General features: G+C 40.5%; 1 protein-coding gene across 4 annotated transcripts in view; it reads right to left on the bottom strand.

The window, feature by feature from the left end:
- Window positions 1-2,583: 2,583 nt before the first annotated feature.
- EFHC2 (EF-hand domain containing 2) overlaps window positions 2,584-19,920 on the bottom strand; it is a 190,539-nt gene continuing 173,202 nt past the window's right edge. For all 4 annotated transcript variants that reach the window (XM_078363733.1, XM_035288340.3, XM_035288341.3 and 1 more), the window contains 2 exons: window positions 18,730-18,835; window positions 2,584-3,099 (listed from right to left, as the gene is read on the bottom strand). In XM_078363733.1, coding sequence (XP_078219859.1) covers window positions 2,998-3,099; window positions 18,730-18,835 — 208 coding nt within the window. In that variant the 3' untranslated portion in view covers window positions 2,584-2,997. The remainder of the gene's footprint in view (window positions 3,100-18,729; window positions 18,836-19,920) is intronic.

Here is a 19,920-nt window from a genome sequence, read left to right on the forward strand (position 1 = left end):
TGAACAGGCAACAGTTTTGTATTTTGCATTGATTTGAGATTCCATTTTACTCATCAATAATTCCCTATTTGAAAGAAGGGAGGGAAATTCCAACATTCTAAACTCATGACTGAGGGGTCCATAAAGCTTAGAAGCTCTACAACCCCAAATAACCAAACTTCAAATACTCAAGTGTTTAAAAAAAATAGCAAGAATAGTGTATTTGTCAGTAATTGAATCAAAAGCAATACAGGAAATAAAGTAGACAAAATGCCTATTATAATGCTTGAAAGTTATGAAGCTCTGTATCTCCCCTCTGTTGTCTACAATTTTAACCATTTTAGCAAGCTTAAGCTAAAGTCAACCAATAGACTTACCCACACTACTTTTCAAGTGGTTAGGTAAAAAAGGTAACAAAAGGCAAATAAGCACTGCAAATTAATCCTCTGCTGGCGACACCACACCTCACAACAGTGCCTCCGCAAACCACTTAATGTGAGCTTCAACAGCTTTTAATCAGTTTTGTATGAAAAGACATGATTTGATTTGGGGTTTGAAACGGCTTTATCAATCATTCCCACAGTTCCGAGAATACTAAAAAACAGTTAGTTCTTAGGACAAAAGGTTTGCCTGTATTAACCTTCAACTCACCCAGACATCCAAAGGCAGCACTTGCTTTTTCATCAAAATGAGATCACGTTAGCAGCTGAATATATAACTATATGGAAAGGTTGTGAAACTTCTTTCAAATTACCCTGGAACAATGACAAGAGTTGGGATTTCTCTTTTGCAGAGGGAAGAGAAGAGGCAGAAATTCCAGCCCTCCACCCCCAAAGATTTTAGTCTCAGAGTTTATTTGTGCTGAAAACCAGAGTTATCTACTGCTTGAAACCTAAGCAGAATGCATCAGCATTTTGGGACCACCTGGGACCAAGGGGGGCTGGGAGACTTCCAGATGGATTGTAAGACAATTCACTGATATTTACATAACGAGAATAAATGTTTTTCCTAAGATAGCATTTCCCTTCAGTGTCTTGAGACCACCAGCAAAAGAGGGAGGTACAGAAATTCTATTACATTAATAGTCTTTGCTTTTATGGCTTTGGCATTTATTAACTAGTGGGAGCTGTTTATTGGGTCATAAACTTTACTAATGGGGATATTATCTCTAAATTATAAATCTTGTTCGGTATATGGTTTAGTTATAAAAAGAATAATTATTTAAAGTGTCTGTATGGCTGCAATGTATCATGTTTATCGGCACGAATCCTATAATGGCCATTTCATTGCTAATTGTGGGCTTGATCCAGAAACAACCAGGGCAGTAACACACATCTATGCAATAGAATGAGCAGTGTCACCCCACAAGCTCAGGAGCATTGTCACTGGTTTGCTTCCTTTCTTTTTCTCCCCCCACTTCTCAAATGAACTATATTATGAGCCTCTACAAGGGCTAAATTATCTACATATTTAAACTCTTGAAGGAAAGACAACTGACTGAAGAGTTGAATAGGTAAGTGACGAATGTGTCAGCTTGAAAAGTTCCAGGAAAGTGTCATCCTTCTAAAAGCTTGCTCTCTGGGGAATGAAAAATCTTAAAGTGACAAAATGGCTTGGCACTGTCAGTTGCCTTAAAAAAAACCTGGGACAAAAATCAAGTAGTGAAATTTAGGTTTTATGGTAGATAGTTTTAGTATATAAATTGAGGATACTAGTTTAAAGTCCTGAAAGGGTGGGGGTGGGGGGAAGCATCTATTCTAACAATAGCACATGTGGAATTATCGTAGGTTTCTATATAGAAATAGTTTATCGATTAACTTCAATTTTTAAAACATGAAAGGACCACTGTTGTCAAGAGCATATTGGTACATTTGAGTGCCAAGAAGCCAGCAAGACACTACTGCAAATATGGAGTGAAAGAATAATGAGTCCGAAGGGTCCCTTGAGATGTCATCAGCTCCTCTTCTTCTCAAAGTAGTCACTGAAAGGTAAATGGTGCAGGTCCTTCTTGAGAGGCCTCCATTGTCTCCGAGAACACCAGGGAAATGGATTGATGATACATAGCACCCAACACTGAACAACAGATAGACTGAGATAGACTTCTACACTGAATTCCCAGAAGTACATGGCTATGGGTTTTAATCAAATGTACAGTATATGACAAGAGTTCCATTGAAGAAAAATAAAAATAGAACTAGAAAAATGCAGTGGGGGAAATGTTGTAGTTTCTGAATATGTAAACCTCTAGGGTGGGGTGGGTGGGATGTGTGTATAAAACAAACCAAAAAAAAAAAAAAATCTCAAAATCTTCAGCATTCACATTCCTAAATATTTTAGACATAATAAATTTTGGCCATACTATAATTATATACACATGCATATATTCCTAAGCTAAGAAGATGACTTTAGTTAAAAAAAGGGTATTAAAAATATAAATACTGCATATGTTCCCATTTGTTTCCCAAGTATGTGTGTGTGTCGAGGGGAGGTTTTTTCTTTCCATAGCTTTACTAAGTTCAAAAGATAAACATATTTACTCTAGAAAGGTTTAAGAACTATTTTGATGAGGTGAGTTGCCAGAAAACTTAATTATATAAGTAATAAACATGTCAAAAAGATTTCAGAAATGTTTAATAGAATCACAACTTATTTCTGTGATATAATTTCATTTTATATTGTCATGTATAACCATCAAAATTCACTTTCCATTCATATAGTCATGAATCAAATTATGTTTGATGAGAAACTATCAGAAGATTTTTGGTATTAATAAATCATACATATAATAAAAATACTCAACATGTTTCAAAATGGCATTTTAAATAGTACTAGTACATCAGCAATATAATATGGTGTCCTGAAAATCTAACATGACAAAATAAGATTCATTGTGGTTTACGGATTCCCATTCAATATAAACCTTGTTTCTTTTTTGTTTTTAATGAAATTATATCTACTAAAGTAAATGTGGCAAAATTAGAGAAGTAAATCAAAAAGAATTGACCAAAACTGGCATGGTTATTCCTCCTCTAAGCCAAACGTATCCTTCAAAAAGGTTAAGTAGTCAATGTTTTTTGCAGGAATAGGTGATGACATCCCAAGCCAAACATCCTCACATCTCTAGAAAAAAAAACAAAAATGGATACGATTAGAGCCACATTTCCAAGTACAGTTTTGCAAATTCAACACCAAACAGTTTATATTCAAAGTGAAAATTTGTACCATCTACTTTAGGTTCATAAGGACTTTGTGGTAGACTGGATACTTGTTCTTGATTCTTCATTGCCTGCCTGTATAAGAATTATGCACCCACACTCTTTGTCATGTGACTCTAGGACCTCCCGTGGAGTAAGAAGAGTGTATTTTCCTGTTCCTTTGATATGGGGTGGGCCACATGACTAGCTTTGACCTATGTACTGTAAGCAGACATATCATGAACAGAGGCTCCAGCGTGCTGGCATCATTTGGCTTGGCCTTCCGTGCCTCTGCCATCACCATAAGAAGAACATGGCCTGGGACGCTGCTGTTCTTAGAATGACCAAGGTAGATCAGACCAGGCTGGACTTGTAGACTAAGAGCCAAGCTCAGCTGAATCCACCCATGCTTGACTGACCTACATGCCCACAGACAAGAAAAGAAATGTGTCTTGTGAACCACTGAAATTTAAGGAGTTGTTATTCGGCATTGTTACAGTGATAGCTCCTCCCATACTTTCTTTTTTTTCTTTTTTTCTTTTTTTTTTTTTTTTAGACAGAGTCTCACTCTGTCACCAGGCACCAGGCTGGAGTGCAGTGGTGCAACCTTGGCTCACTGCAACCTCCGCCTCCTGGGTTCAAGTGATTCTCGTGCCTCAGCCTCCCGAGTAGCTGGAATTACAGTCACACGGCACCATGCCTGGCTAAGTTTTGTATTTTTAGGAGAGATGGGTTTCCCCATACAGGCCAGACTGGTCTGGTCTTGAACTCCTGGCTTCCAGTTATCCATCCACCTCAGTCTCCCAAAGTGCTGGGATTACAGGCATGAACTGCCATCTAAAGAACCCAATTTTTAAAATACAAACTATTAGCTATATGTTGCTTGGTTACTGTTTCTTCAGGAAACATTGAAAAGAACGCTGGATCACTCACAGTATGATCCTGAAGATAAGCCACTTTATGTGTGCATACACATGCACACACAGATGCACATTTTCTATAATATGTAATACATATGTGTGTATATATACACACAAACTCTTTGCGTATGCTGCAATAGTTAATTAATATCAACAGGAGGCAAAGTCCGTACATACAGTTGCTTATATTTCTACTGTCAAGATTGAAATATGACTGTCAAGATTAATTGTTGTATATATGTATATTAATATTAGTATCCAGAATCACAAGGTGTCAGACACATAGGTAAAGGCTCAATTATTTGATGTGATAGAATTTTGGAAGCCAGCTGATTAAGTGGTGTTTCAGTTGGACCTTATGGGACACAAAGCAGTTCAGCAGAGGGTTAAGGGTAGTGAAGGATGTTCCAGGCATAGGGAAAAGCATAAGCAAAGGCCTAGAGATCTAAAAACTATTTTAAAGAAAGGGTGAGTAGAGCAGTGTGGTTTGTGGCACATGGTACAAAGTGGCAAGAGAGATGGTTAGAAGGAGAAGCTGGGGCCGAACTTCTGACCTTCTGTGCTAGTTTATACTTGAGGCTGTGGTTAGGGGAAGTCACTGATAGGTCTTGGCCAGGGAAATGACAGCAATCTGATTAGAAACCGATGAGCTAACTTGCTGGATGTACAGAGAATGAAATGCAGTAAGAAAATCAATCTGGAGGTGAGTGTAATAATACCACGAAAAGATGACGGTGCCATAACCAGGGCAGCTGAAGCAGGCATGGAGAACAGGAGCTACCTCTGAGAGAAGCTGCTGCAGGAGAACGTGAAATAGCTAGAAGGGGATCAGTTTGAAATGGTGACAAAAGAAAGGTGTAGTGCTATAGGTTGAATTGTGTCCCCGCCCCAAAAGAGGTATGTGAAGTCCTCACCCCTTGTGCCTCAGCATGTGACCTTGTTTGGAAATAGGGTTTTAGCAGATGTAATTAGGTAAATTAAGATGAGGAAGATGAGGTCATTCTGGAGTAGGGTGAGCCTCTAATCCAATATGACTGGCCTCCCTATAAAAAGTCAGGTGAAGACAGAGACACACCGGGGGAACACCAGGTGACCAAAGAGGCAGAGATTAGAGTTCTGCAGCTGCAAACCAAGGAACACCAAAGACTGCCAGCAAAGCATCGGAGTCTAGGAAGAGGCAGGGAAGGATTCCCACACAGGTTTGAGAGGCAGCATGGCCCTGCTGACACCTAGATTTTGGACTGCTAGCCTCCAGAACTGCAGAAGAATAAATTTCTACTGTTTTAAGCAACTCAGTTTGTGGTATTTCATGTGGGCATCGCTAGGAAACGAGTATAGGTAAGGATGGTTCTAAGAATTCTAAATTTAGTAACAGTTGACAGTGTCTGTTATTAGTTTTCTGGGGCTGCCATAACAAAGTACCACGAAGTAAGTGGCTTAAAGCAACAGAAACTTATTCTTTCACAGTTCAAGAGGCCAGGGGTCCAAAATCAAGGTGTTGGCAGCCTTGGCTCTTTCTGGAGGCTCTAAGTGGGAATTTATTGCATGCCTCTTTCTTAGCTTCTAGTGATTGCTGGCAGTTGTTTGTTGGCTTGTAGGCACACCACTCCAGCTTCTGCCTCCACCTTCACATGGTGCTCTCTGTATATCTCTATGTCTTCACGGGGCTTTCTTATAAAGTCGCCAGTCACAGCATTTAGGGTCCACTCTGATCCAGTATAACTTCATCTTAATTAATTATATCTGCAAAGACTATTTAGAAATAAAGTTACATTCTGAGGTTTGAGGTAGACATGACTTTTGGAGGGGACAATATTCAACCTAGTATAATATCATAAGGAAAGCAGAAAGAGTTTAAAAACATTTTTTAGTAGGAAAACAAGGCTCAGAGGGAAATTCTAACTTCAGTTGTGGGCATTTTTTCTTTCAGTTGTCCAGGGGACATCAAGGTGAAGATTCTGTTAAACATCTGTTTTTTGTGAATTTTTTGTTTTGTTTTGTTTTTTGAGACAGGCTGGAGTCCAGTAGCATGATCTTGGCTCACTGAAACCTCCGCCACCCAGGTTCAAGTGATTCTCTTGCCTCAGCCTCCTGAGTAGCTGGGATTATAGGCATGTACCACCACACCTGGCTAATTTTCTATTTTTAGTAGAGATGGGGTTTCACCATGTTGGCCAGACTGGTCTTGAACTCCTGACCTCAGATGATCCACCCACCTTTGCCTCCCAAAGTGCTAGGATTACAAGATTACAAGCATGAGCCATGGTGCCTGGCCTCTGGTAAACATCTGTAAATATGGTTCTATATAGCACAGAGTCAGAGCCCAGAACTGTGCAAAGATACAGAAGTCACTGGAATATGAGTGATACGTCAAACTACAACAATTGATAACATTGCCATAGAATCAGAAGAGAACTAAGTACCAGCATCTCTAAATCAGGTGTAAAACCTTAATTTAAGAGATGATTTATGATGATGATGATGATAAACTAGTTGCAGATTTTTGCAGGGTTATAGATAGGAATCCTGTAATTACCTAGTAGTAATAAGAATAACAATACATTTATTGGATATTTACTACATGGCTGGTACTCTTTTAAGTGTTTTACATGTATCAAGTTATTTAATCATCACAGAAAACCCTGAAGAGGTAAGTATTATGATCATAATCTATTTACAGAAAAGGAAACTGAGACAGAAGGATTAAATGGATTTATCTCAAGCCAAACCTCCAGTCAGTGGAGAAGCCTGGACTCTAATAACCTGGGCAGTGGAGCAGCAGAGCTGTGCTCATCTGTGGGGCTACCCTCCAAAGCCGACAAGGGGAGTGGATCGATTCAGAAGCAGCTGGTGTTCATCCTACATAGCTACATTTGATCCTCACATTTCCAACAAGAAAAGTCAGGTAGAAAACACTGCAGTTCTTGAAGTGACACTACTCTTCTCTCTCAAGAATGCTGCCTCTCAGAAGTTAAGCCCAAACCACCAAAGGGCAAAATGAAGAGGGAAATGACCATTCAGATGGCTGATGCCTAAACCAACTCCTAAGGGGTGTTTTGTACAATTTATACCACATGGTACTTGGTAAAACGTCCTTCCTTACACCAAAAAAGTAGTAAACCATTACACACATAAACACACACACACACACACACAGAGACACACATACACACACACACACATTAATTTTAATCAATGAAGGCTAAGATCAATAGTCATTCAACTCCACTATTTAACATGTCCCCCAAAATTTTATTACAAAACTTACAGCAATATTTGCTCTTAAGTGATGTTCGTAAATTTTATCTCATTATAGAGGAATAGTACAAATCTATGACTTCAAAGTCACCATTCTCTAATAGATTTTTTAAATAAAAGTTTTCAATACAGAAATAATAAATTATGTAACTCATATAAAATGATGAAATTATTTGGGGAATGGATCTTCTTATGAAACAGGTCAGTACTAGAAGATTCTGCCTCATAGCCTATTAGGTAGCAAAAGTGGTTTTGTTTTTGTATCTTTTGAGCAAGGAATTGTGATTTAAATGCTGACAATAAAGAAAATAATAGAACTTACAATGCAATCATGACAACTCAAGAATTTGGAGATTAGATCAGATTTTTTAGCAACTTAGGCACAATGAAACTCAAGTAAATACCCATGAGATTTGGAATTAAGGATGATTTAAGATGAAAGATAATGGTGATCCATTCCTTTAAATCCTGACCACTTTAAACCCCATGGCTCTCACAAAGCTCTCCTGACTACTCCAGCCCCATTGTGCTCTTTCTTTCAAATCAATACCACTTCCCTTGATTATTTTTCCTTTTGTCACTCTTCCTTAGGTTCCAGGTGGGAGTGACTTTCTGTCCAAATATTTCATAAATGCCACAGGCACATTAGCAGTGCTGTGGGTCCATCTATTGCCAACCACCAATTTTAGGAAGATTTTCACAGCTATTGGCTTAAAATGGACTAATGGAATCAGAATTGGGACCAAAAGAAAGGTTAGGAAACAGGGGAAGTTTCCAAGGCTCAGGGGATAGGGTGATGTATCAATAAAGTAGAGGGAAAGGTACCTTCTTCATAATTTTGTCTATAATTGGATCTAGTTAAGGAATCTCATGGCCAGCCCGTTGGTAAAATGAAGACCTTTTAGGCAACATAAGAAATCCACATATTACCACTGTCTAATTGTACTTTCTAACAAATCTGAAAGTGTTCCATATATTATAGAACCTATATGAAAATCTAGGAAGTGAGTTAAAATACTGACTTCATTGAGTTTTCTTTTTTTTTTTTTTTTGAGACGGTGTCTCACTCTGCTGCCTAGGCTGGAGTGTACTGGCACCATCCCGGCTCACTGCCACCTCCACCTCCCGGGTTCAAGCAATTCTCTGCCTCAGCCTCCTGAGTAGCTGGGATTACAGATGCCCACCACCACACCTGGCTAATTTTTGTATTTTTTTTTTTTTTAGTAGAGATGAGGTTTCGCCATTTTAGCCAGACTGGTCTTGAACTCCTGACATTGTGAATCACCTGACTCAGCCTCCCAAAATGCTGGGATTACAGGCATGAGCCATGCCGCACCCAGCCTCATTGAATTTTTATTAATCCTACTATACAATGCAAAGAAAACTCATATCACATGGCTTTCCCAGCAGTGCATATCAGTTTTAAGTGGAAATAACTGTATGGTACTTTTTACAACAGGAGGAGTCATCCACAGAAGTTGATCCCACCCATTCCAGATGAGGACAAGCCTGCTTGTATCTCTGTAAAACAGATTCCCCAGGCAGTGCAGGTTTGGGATTTGGGATCTTAACTGTCTATGTGTAGTGGGCTCTGCCACCACCCCTTCTAATCCCCTCACCCTTTCCTCTCTGGAGCATACCAGCCTGACTTCCAGCTGCCAGCATCTGCGTTCCTTTGCCGTTGGGCTTCTCTTTAGCCTCTGAGGCTTGCTTTGTCTGTCCCTGCAGCAAGCCACAAGTGCCAGGGAATTATTTTCTTTCCTCCACTTCAAGAGCAGCCCTCAAACAATGACTGATGGGAGTTGATGAATGAATACCCCAGCTCCCTCACACTTTGGGTGGGATGACTGTAAAGTGTCAGTGTTTCCCGGTTGCATTAAGCTCTAATCATTAGGTCAGGTGTGGGGGCTCACATCTGCAATTCTACCATTTGGGGTGGCTGAGGCAGAGGATCACTTAAAGCCAGGACTTCTGAACCAGACTGGTCAACATCGTAAGATCCCGTCTCTACAAAAGAGAAAAAAATAGCGGGGTGTGGTGGTGTGGGCCTGTAGTCCCAGCTGCTTGGGAGGCTGAGGTAGAAGGATTACTTGAACCAAGGAGTTCAAGGCTACAGTGAGCCATGATCATGCCACTATACTCCAGCCTGGGTGACAGAGTGAGACCCTGACTCAAAACAAAACCCTCAATCATCTACATCATCTACATTTGTAACTGATTTGCTAATATTCCTTTAGTAACTCCTTCCCTTTCCTTTCTCACTCTCCCACTCCCTTACTAGTGTTTTCACTCCTCCCCCTAAAATGATTTACACTTAGATCTTTGTCTCCAAGTCTGCTTCTAGAGGAAGTCAGATGTAGATTCTATGGAATTTTGCATTGATCAAAATTAAGAATATGTCTAAGAAAGTCACAGCACAGCTTGAAACAAAGCACCTTCCTGACAAACTGGATGGATCCAGAGTGTCCAAGTGACTTCCAGACTCAAAAGACAGCACCCAAATCTCAGATCAAAATTTGATGTAATCTGGAGCATAAACAATACATGCCACATAGTGTTTTCTGGAAGAAGAACCATGAAATGCAGAGTGAAATTCAAACATACAAAAATCATGATTCTAAAATGTCTGGGAATCATTGTCTCCAAGAAGGCCCTATGATATCTTCCAAGCTGGCTGTCACTCGAGGCACTTAAGATGTCAAACAAGTTGGCAATAAATTACTCATTCATCAGTGGTGAAAAAACGTAGCTGCCGATCTGTAAAATCGCATACCCTTGAAATGGGAAGCAAAGATGGCACTGGATGAAAACCCAGTAAACAGCAGCTGCCCAGTGAGAATAGCAAAGCTGTGTGTGAGCTAATGGGCCCTGGATTTATTTGCTTTGACATTTTTAAAAGAAAATTTAATTGGATTATGTCTCCTTCTAGTTTAAAATTTTCTACTGTAATACTGGCCACCAGATGCATGAGGGGAAAAGATCGGGAGCCAATTAAATTCCATGCTTCACTGAAACAAGGTTATTTTTATTCCTCCCAAATGCAAGGCAGATAGAGTCATGTTAGTGATTTCACCATGTTACTACCCTCCACTGACTAGGAAAAGGATATTTCTATGAGAAATACCTATAAATTGATAGAAAAGGCCAGTAGTGTGTACAGTATTAAAAGTGTGGTTTTCTTAGATTTTCTCCCTTCGAATAAGGTTGACGAGACTTTAGAAGTAATCTAATTAGTTTGACAAAAATCATAAAAGCAATTACATTTAAGCAAATCAAATTCAAATAAACTTGGAGAAGAGGATTTTGCCAATATTACATGAGATAATCAAGAGCATTCTGATAACACGAGGAAAAGCTCATATATAAAGCCAGGAGATTAGCTTAGATTTCTATACATTTCTGTCTTTACAGCAATGCCAATATTTCATGATTGCTTCCCCTTTCTCTAGAGAAAGCTTCAAGAAAGTTGTCATCTGTGTGTGAGTTGTAGCTAAAAGACAGGTATAATTTCCAAACAGGAAACCTTTCCTTGAAAGTGCAATGCAGGGCAAGTAAAATTTTCAGGGAGATGTGGACTTTTGAGCTTCAATGATAGGCTTATGTACAATTCAAGTGGACATCATCTGATGCTGTAGATGAAAGTGGATTCCAGGAGTATCATTTCCTACTAGGTTATTGCTCTGTGTTAGGTCATCAGTATGTATTTACCAGTTACTTTTTAAATCTAAGAGGAATGGTTCACAACCTTTTATTTCGACTGTTATAGTCAACCACAAATAGTAGAAATAATTTTACTTATTTAAAAAATTGGCACCTAGCCCCTGACTATTTAATCCTTAACATTAGGAATATCTCCGAGTCTCAGCTTCCTATCTATAAATTGGGAATAATACTTAATCTTGCAACATTGTTGGGAAAACAAAATATCACAGATTATTCCACTCCCTAAATACCAAAAGGAATTCTCAACAAGGTGGGTGTCCAAAGATGTGTCCCAAGGTGTACCCAACTGCCCCCTACTTCTGCTGCCAAGGCCCTATATCATCCTATTGTGAAAGACAGTGCTTTAGAGCTGACTGCTAATGCGCCTGCAGTTACGGTGTTCATAAAATGAAGCCACATCCAATTTTTCTCAGAAATGTCAAAAGATAAGATGCCAGTCACACAGTGTAAGTTATAAAGTTTATATGAGAACCGATTTAGTGTTATTTTTTAAAACGTGACTTTGAGATTAACCAGACAGGCTCTAAACAGTGGGACCTATTCTGCCAGTTTTACAGCTACCATCTGTGGGTAAACACAATAGAATGGAAATGGGGTCTCTAGGCTATGACAGCACCAGGGCAACATGCTGAGACACAGATAGTCACATAATGGAGTGAGAGTTAAATTACAGCCCCACGGCTCACCATGGGCTACTGAGGGGCTAGGCAGAGGGATAACCAAGGGAGCCCAGTAAGAATCCAAGCTACAGGCCATGGGCTACAGGCCATAGCTAACAGTCATGATGGATGACAGCTTACATCCAACCATGTAGGAAAAACCTGTCACCAAAGGGCAGTAGGACTAATCAAAGCTAAACTAGCTATACTATAGTACTCTTTAAATTATCCTTGTTTATTCTTGATCCCTATTCTTACTAGCTGAGGCCACCTAACTAGCACATGTAGGGGAGCCACCTGTGAGTCCAGGGGACTGGTCCTCAAATCCAGCAGACCAAGCCCCAGAAGCAGTTAATATAGACCTGGCTTTATATCCTGACTCTGGGGCTTGTTCTGAGCTCAGGGCTTTATTCTGGTAACAGACTATGCTGGATCCATCTCCATTTGCCCCTCAAGATCCATTCTTTGCCCTTTTCACTCTGCTTTCTGTCCTGGGAGATCAGCTCTGTGGATTGCATCACTCCTCAAGCTTCTCTGCTGTCTGGCTTCTGGGTGGGTTCAGCCAATGTGAAGCAGCATCAAGAGATCAGAAAACAGGAGAAGCAAGAGGTCAGAGTATAGATCTCACTTCCCTTCACTCTGTTCCCTCCCTGCCAGGTCGTGGTTTGGGGGTGGCTATAATGGCTGCACTCTTCTACCTGCTGCTATAGTTGCAGCTCCTCTGCTGGTCTCCAGTAACACCAATCCCTGCCTGCTTCTCCCGTTCTTGCCAGTCCCTGAGTGCTCCACTCCCCTGCTTGGTTCCCTTAACCCTACCCAACCTGTCAACAGTCCCTTTATCAAATCCATCTCCAGGATCCCTTTGAGTATGCTGCATGTTTTCTGCTGTAACCTCACGGGTATGGGGACTTAGCCAGCTCTGTCCCCTTGACAGGATGAAAGCTTGTTCTGAGCCTGCTGAGTGGCTCCCTCTGATTGCTGAATGGTGCTAACTTCTAGATTCCCCATCATTATGCTCACTGTTTTGGAGGGATGCCTTGCTAGAACTTCCTTCCAATCTCAAGTTTTGTGAACCAGACCCCTACTTGGCCTGTGGTTGGCTGAAGCCTGTGGTCTTCTTCCTGATTTCTGGCCTCTCCCTTCTCGCCCCATGGTGGTTAGTCACACTAGACTGGGAAGGTGTCCCAAACTTCCACTCATAACATTCATCCTATCCATTCACGCTGATGCAGACAGAATTAGAGCTGAATCTAGTACTGAGGCCTACTCAGCTTTCATCAGCCAATACATTTTCTTTCACTTCTCAATAAGTTTCCCAGTCCAGAAAAGAGATCCTGCTGATGACAATATTCAGCCCAGGAGTAAAAATATCCAGGTTCCAGGTGATGGCCTGTGCTGGCAACTTCTACAGAGCTGTCCATAACATCTCTGAAACTTTAGTCTGAGCCAGCCTGTCCAGCTCATATACTGGAGGAAGGGTGCAGCTTCCTAACCCTGGGGCCTCTACCTGGGCCATGCTTCCACATAGGAGCTCAGCCTGCCATTCCTTTCTCTCAGAAGGCATCTACTCTCATCACTTCACACTCAGGGCTGGGGTGCTTTCACAACCTGATGGATATTACCCTGAAGTCCTACATGTGACTGGCTATGGAAAACTCCCCAAATGTTGGCAATCCCCAAAGTCACAACTGAGAGGTTTTCTTACCCAGTTGCATCCCCAGGACCTACACATCTGGTCTGATTCCACCATGGCCTCTTATGGCATAACCACTCTCCTATCAGATCCCTACCGTGAATGGAAGATCAGACAATAACCAGGGAACCACCTGGGGAGGAGGCTGTCACACTGCCAGGCTCTCAGTTGATACCAAAAACAGTCAACAGGGATTTCAACAGTAGTTGGTTGCCAAGCTGTGATGTACCATCCAGAATCCCCTTGAGGAGGAGCTTGGTGGCCCAGCTGCTGGGAGTCCCCTTCATGGATTTCCTCAGCTACAAATGTCTTGGCTGCAGAGAGCCACTCTGCACAAAGTCATATCTTTTCTTGAACCAACCCACTGGGAAAAGGCCAGGCCATTCTGGCCCAACTCAGGACAACTCTGAAAAGACGTGCTAACTCCAGAACTCCCTATGAGTCAGCCAAAGCTATCTGTGGGCCTGCATCACAGTTCAACTTTTCCCTCTGCCCACTCTTATTTCTTTCCCCTATCTTCCATGGAGTATATACTCCCAAATAAACATCCTACACATTAGACCCCATCTACTTCCTGGACAACCTAACCTGTGACAAACTCTGACCCAGCAGTGTTTCAAGGCATTATTCAACATTATTAATAACATTTGAGCACATTTACATGGGTCAGTAGATATTATACTTTTTGCTACTGTATTCTACTGTATAAACTATTCAACATTGTGCTCAACCCAGTCATGCTAATATTTTCACAAGATTATAGACTGACTGATAACATTACCAAGCTATTTTATGTCTTCTTTATGAAATAATAATAAGCTTAGCTGTATCAGAGTGCTTTGAACTCTTTGGAATCTAGTTAAATTCTCATTGGTGAAATTGACCAGGTAGCATTTTATGTCTATTTTATTTTTTTTTAAATTGGCTGAAAAAGAATAGTCCTTTCTGCAGGGTGTGGTGACTCACGCCTGTAATCCCAGCATCTTGGGAGGCTGAGGTGGGTGAATCATGAGATTAAGAGATTGAGACCATTCTGGCCTACAGGATGAAACCCTGTCTCTACAAAAAATACAAAAGTTAGCTGGGCATGGTGTAGTCCCAGCTACTTGGGAGGCTGAGGCAGGAGAATCACTTGAACCTGGGAGGTAGAGGTTGCAGTGAGCCAAGATCGTGCCACTGCACTCCAGCCTGGTGACAGAGTGAGACTCTATCTCAAATAAAAGAAAAAAAAAGAATAGTCCTTTCCATATGTCTCAAATGTCTCCTGCAGACTGGAATATTTCTAGGCTTTATTATCAGCAGAAGTGATGAGACCCTATAAGTAAAGTTCTCACCATAAATGAATCACAATTAGAAGAACCTAGTGCTGAAGCACAAGCTGTTTCTGATGTAACATTCCTAGCCTAGAACCATTCTCTTGTCATAGAATCATCCGTCTTAACCTCAAAAGGGACTGCCCAGTCCCCGGAATTGAGGAAAGTAAGACATCTCCATTTTACAAAAAATAATAGCATCTAACACTTAAGTACTTACTATGGGACAGGTATTGTGATAAGTGACTCATGTATATTGACTTCCTTAATCCTCACAACCCTAATGGAAGAATTATTCTTATCTCCATTTTTGAGATGGGAAAACCTGAAAGGTTGAGTAATTTGTTAAAAGTCACCCAGTTAGATGATCATAGATCTAAGGATTTGAAATAGGGTCCCTGTGATTGGAGACCTTCTGTTCTACATTGCGTCTCAAAAGCATCTGAGGTCCAGGGCTCAATACCTGTCCCAGTTGACAGAGTTGATAAGTGATTAAACTGGGGAGGAGTAATTAAAGGCAGAGTGGATCTTTGGCCTTCCCATGCAGTGACTATTCTTCTAGTGCGGATGGTGATCTTTTTGTGGGTCATGAAATCAACTTAGTGGGTCATGAACAACATTCAAAAGAGAAAAAAAAGAGGTGGTGGGGAATGAGAAAAAGGAAAAGAAAAGAAAGGAAGAGAGAAATAAAAAAAGAAACGAATATGTCATCCTGCACCACATGTATTCAGAAGAGTATTATTCTGTGAAACTTTTCTTCCATTATATATGTGCATGCTGTGTTATGAAAAAAATATAGCTTTCTTACTGTAGGCTGTAGTACAAAAAGATGATTAGCTTTCATTCAAACTCAATAGTCATCAGGAAATAAAAATTAAAGTAATAAAATACCACGTTTTCAGAGGCAAAATATGTTAAAAAAACAAAACAAAACAAACCTGAATGCCTGTCAATAAAAAACAGATTAATAAATTATATATTCACACTACAGCTATTAAGAATGCTATACACATTAAACTAGGAGAATTTCCCATGTTTAAGAAAGAAAAGCACACTGCAGATAAATGCATGTGGTATGATCTTATTTTTGTACAACACACAATGAAACAATGAAACCCCCAACAGAGAGGTAAACATTTGGGCGGTGGATTGAGTGGAATGGAAGAGAAAAGAGAGAAGTAGAAAGTAAGGAAAAGAACTACAGAAGCTTATAGCAAAAATAAGTATGTCCTGTATATTCAGGGTCTCATGGGCAATGGAAGACATATGTAAACTGGAAATCAGGAAGAGTTTAATAGAGTGACTAGTTACAAAGTTGTGCGAAGTGCTTAGGAAAACCAACAGGGGATAGTCCCCTGGGTTTATAACAGCAGGGAGCCATTACTACCACCTGGGGCTGAAGGGGCACATGAGAGTGGTTACCAGAACCTGGAGTGGACAGCCATATGGAAAGAGCCTCTAGATAAGTGCTGTGGACTTTGGAAGGAGGAGGCCATCAACCTGCTGTGACTGGCAGGGAGGAAGAAGATTTCTCTCTCCTCTCATCCTCCAGTCTCCTGCTGGTGCATCCCACTGGCCAACACAACTGGAGGCCAGAGGGCCAGGGGACTCACTGATGTGGCCTACAAAGGTCAGCTGCCAAGGATTGGCCTGGGCAGGGTCAGAGCACGGTAGAGGGCTCTGGAGAGCAGTCCTAAAGGGACACTGGAGGGGACGCATCCAACACAGAGTATTAGAACATTCAGTGAAAAGGTAGAAGAATATAAATCCCATCTACCATGTTTTTATTTACATGTAAAAATTAAATATTCACATGGATAATAATTAAAGGGGTATCAGGGCAAATGGCAGTATTGGTTTGCTTTTGTGATAGTATTTTAGATTTGGGTTAATCCAATCCAGTATCTTCAAAAATAATTCTATTTAAAGGACAGTTTTCTTTTTTATTCTTTGAAGCAAAAGAGACCTGAGTTAAAATTCTGACTCTGCTTTACATTGCTGTTTCTCTAACTTCCTCATCTCTAAACTGGGAATAATAAAAGCACCTATGATTGCTAAGAGGATTAAATAAGCTAAGTGATTTTGAGATCTTAGAACAGTAGTTGGCACCTAGTAAATGCTTTGAGTGTTTGCCGTTATTTATGGGGCCAACAGGACATCAAGAGCCTCCACAGCCAGGCGTGGTGGCTCACGTCTGTAATCTCAGCAATTTGGGAGGCTGAGGCAGGCGAATCACTTGAGGCCGGGAATTTGAGGCCAGCCTGGCCAACATGGTGAAACCCTGTCTCTACTAAAAATACAAAACTTAGCCGAGTGTGGTGGCACACACCTGTAATCCCAGCTACTCAGGAGGCTGAGGCAGGAGAATCTCTTGAACCTGGGAGGTGGAGGTTGTGGTGAGTTGAGTTCTCACCACTGCACTCTAGCCTGGGCAAGAGAGTGAGACTCCATTTTCAAAAAAAAAAAAAAAGGCCTCCCAGTGGGTCTGCCCGTCTCCATCCCCACCTCCAGTCCATCCACCATCCAGCCAAAGCAAGTTTTCTGTAAAGGGCACTCTCGATCATGTTGCTGTCTTCCTTGAATTCAGTCAGCGGTCTCCAGACCTCACAGGACAATATTCAAATGTCACCCTTGCAGGTATCTCCAGCTTCATCCTTTTCAACTCTTCCCCATGTGCCTTCACTCCGGCCACACCAGTTCCTCCTGGTTCTGTACAAGTACCATGCTCTCCCATGTCCTGAGAATTCTGCTGGAAATGCTTTTTCCAGACCATGTCACCTTCCTACCTTGCTAACTTTTACTACTCATCATTGAAATTTCAAGTGTCATATCCCCTGAAAATACTTCCTGTTCACCCCAGTCTCTTTAGAAACAGCTACTTTGTCATCCCATAGAATCCCATGCAGGCTGTATCACACCACACTCCAAATCATGAGCGTACAAATTCCCCCATCAGTAGTGGACCTCTCAAAGGTAGCAATGTCAATTTTCATCTCTGGGCCCCAGCCTAGAGCAGAGAACCTGATGAGAGTCGACACTTAATCCTGATTTATCTGGGGATTACATTCATAAATGAACAAGGTAAGTAACTTTACTGATCCACAGTCATTCAGCTAAGTAGGTGGCAGAGCCAAAATTCAACCCCAGCTCTGTTTGACTCCAAAGGCCACTACTTTCCCCCAACCATCTGGAAGTTCTATGGTTGCCCTTGGAGTAGCTGCATGCCTGAGGGAACTCCCCGGGGCACTAGACTAGCTCTAGCCAGAATGAACTGGTCAGCAGAGTCCGGGAGAAATAAACGCCTCCTTTCTGGGAGTATCAACCACATGACATTTGCGTTATCAAGGGACTTTCCCAAGAAAATCAATTTCTGGAGCATGTTAAAATACAAACAAACCACCATCCACCCACCCACTTCTTAAAGACAATTGGTCCAAAGAGATCTTAGAGAATTCAGACAATTCCACAATGTTGAGAGCACCATCTGATCACATGAACTTTGTTTTCCCTAACCAAGCATTTTTCTGTGGAATTTTGATTTTAAATTTGGCTCCACTGTGAAATGTACATCCCCATACTCAATTGTTTCACCCACAGCAAACCTGTGTACACAGCCACAGATACCCTAGGGATTCTTGACATAGGCACCATTTGAGATTTGCTCTCGTGGTTTATGATGATGTTACCAGAATCCCTTGATAACAGTGTTTATATCTATTTATAACTGTAACCTATTATCCTATTTTCCATATAATTGGATGCGACTGAGGTTAAAAAAAATTCAGCTGCATAAGAAAAGTCATGCTCTCACAGAGCAGATGTTTGCTCAGCATGGAAAGTAAATTAGCCTTTAACACAAATACCCAGAAACACATAAGCATCCTTTCCAAAAGCACTGATGTTAATATTTCATAATGAAAAATAATTTAAAGATATTTAACATGCAAGGAAGTAACCACAGATAGTTTTTAAAATAGGTGTTAATTTTACCTCTTTAAGGTATTCTTGTGCTTGCAATTCAGGCATTGGATTCTTTCTCCAGTCCAGGGTAGAGAAAAATGATTTATAATCTATTTGTTTTTCACTGTTTTCAAACCTGAAAATATAACATATAATTTGACTCAATCTGCAGAATTCAAGACCAAAATGTCAGCTTCAATTTTACCATGAAAATATAATACCATGTATGCTTCAATATCTGATATTTTTCTTATTTCTTAAAATTTCTTATTGCTTTTTACCCTCCAGAATGTAAATTTTTTGAGCGGGGATCTTCCCTATCTAATTCATTGAAATATCCCCAGCAACAAGATCAGTGCTGGCACTTAGGTAGGTGTTCAATAAATACTTTTGTAGTTGTCACAGAAACAAATTTGCTTATTCAGTAACTAAGATTATAGTGATATTTTGTTAAAAATATTTAAAGGTCCTTTTAGTTTAATGTTTGATATTATATGTCACCAAAATAGAATGTCCTTATATTTCTTAAATTGCATACCTTCTAAATCTTTAAGGTAAGCTAGATTCATTTGTCTAGCAGTATATTTTTTGAAAAACTACAAGGCATCATTATTATTTATTATGTGGCCATTAAAAGGGGTTGTTTAGATCCATATTTGCTATTATATAAATATGTTATTGGTACACTGTTGAGTAGATATGAGGCTGTAAGGCTGGGTGCAGTGACTCACGCCTGTAAGCCCAGCACTTTGGGAAGTCAAGGCGGGTGGATCACTAGGTCAGAGTTTGAGATCAGCCTGATCAACATGGTGAAACCCCATCTCTACTAAAAATACAAAAATTATCTGGGCGTGGTGGCACATGCCTGTAATCCCAGCTACTCGGGAGGCTGAGGCAAGGAGAATCACTTGAACCAGGGAGGCAGAGGTGGCAGTGAGCTGAGATCATGCCACTGCACTCCAGCCTGGGTAACAGAGTGAGACTCGTCTCAAAAAAAAAAAAAAGTAGAAAGAAAGAAAGGAGGCTGTAAAACAGCATGAAGAGTTATGATCCCACTTTAGGTTTATATTTACATTAAAAAAAAAACAGAAAAAAGTATGGTAGCAATAGACTTATGTATTAAGAATAGATATCTCAGGGAAGAGAGATTCTGATTTTTACTTTTTCTTTAGACTTTTCTGTATCATCTGAATTGTTTTAAGCTTAGAATCAGAAAAACCT

This window comes from Callithrix jacchus, chromosome X (assembly GCF_049354715.1).
Source record: "Callithrix jacchus isolate 240 chromosome X, calJac240_pri, whole genome shotgun sequence".
Taxonomy (NCBI): Eukaryota; Metazoa; Chordata; class Mammalia; order Primates; family Cebidae; genus Callithrix; species Callithrix jacchus.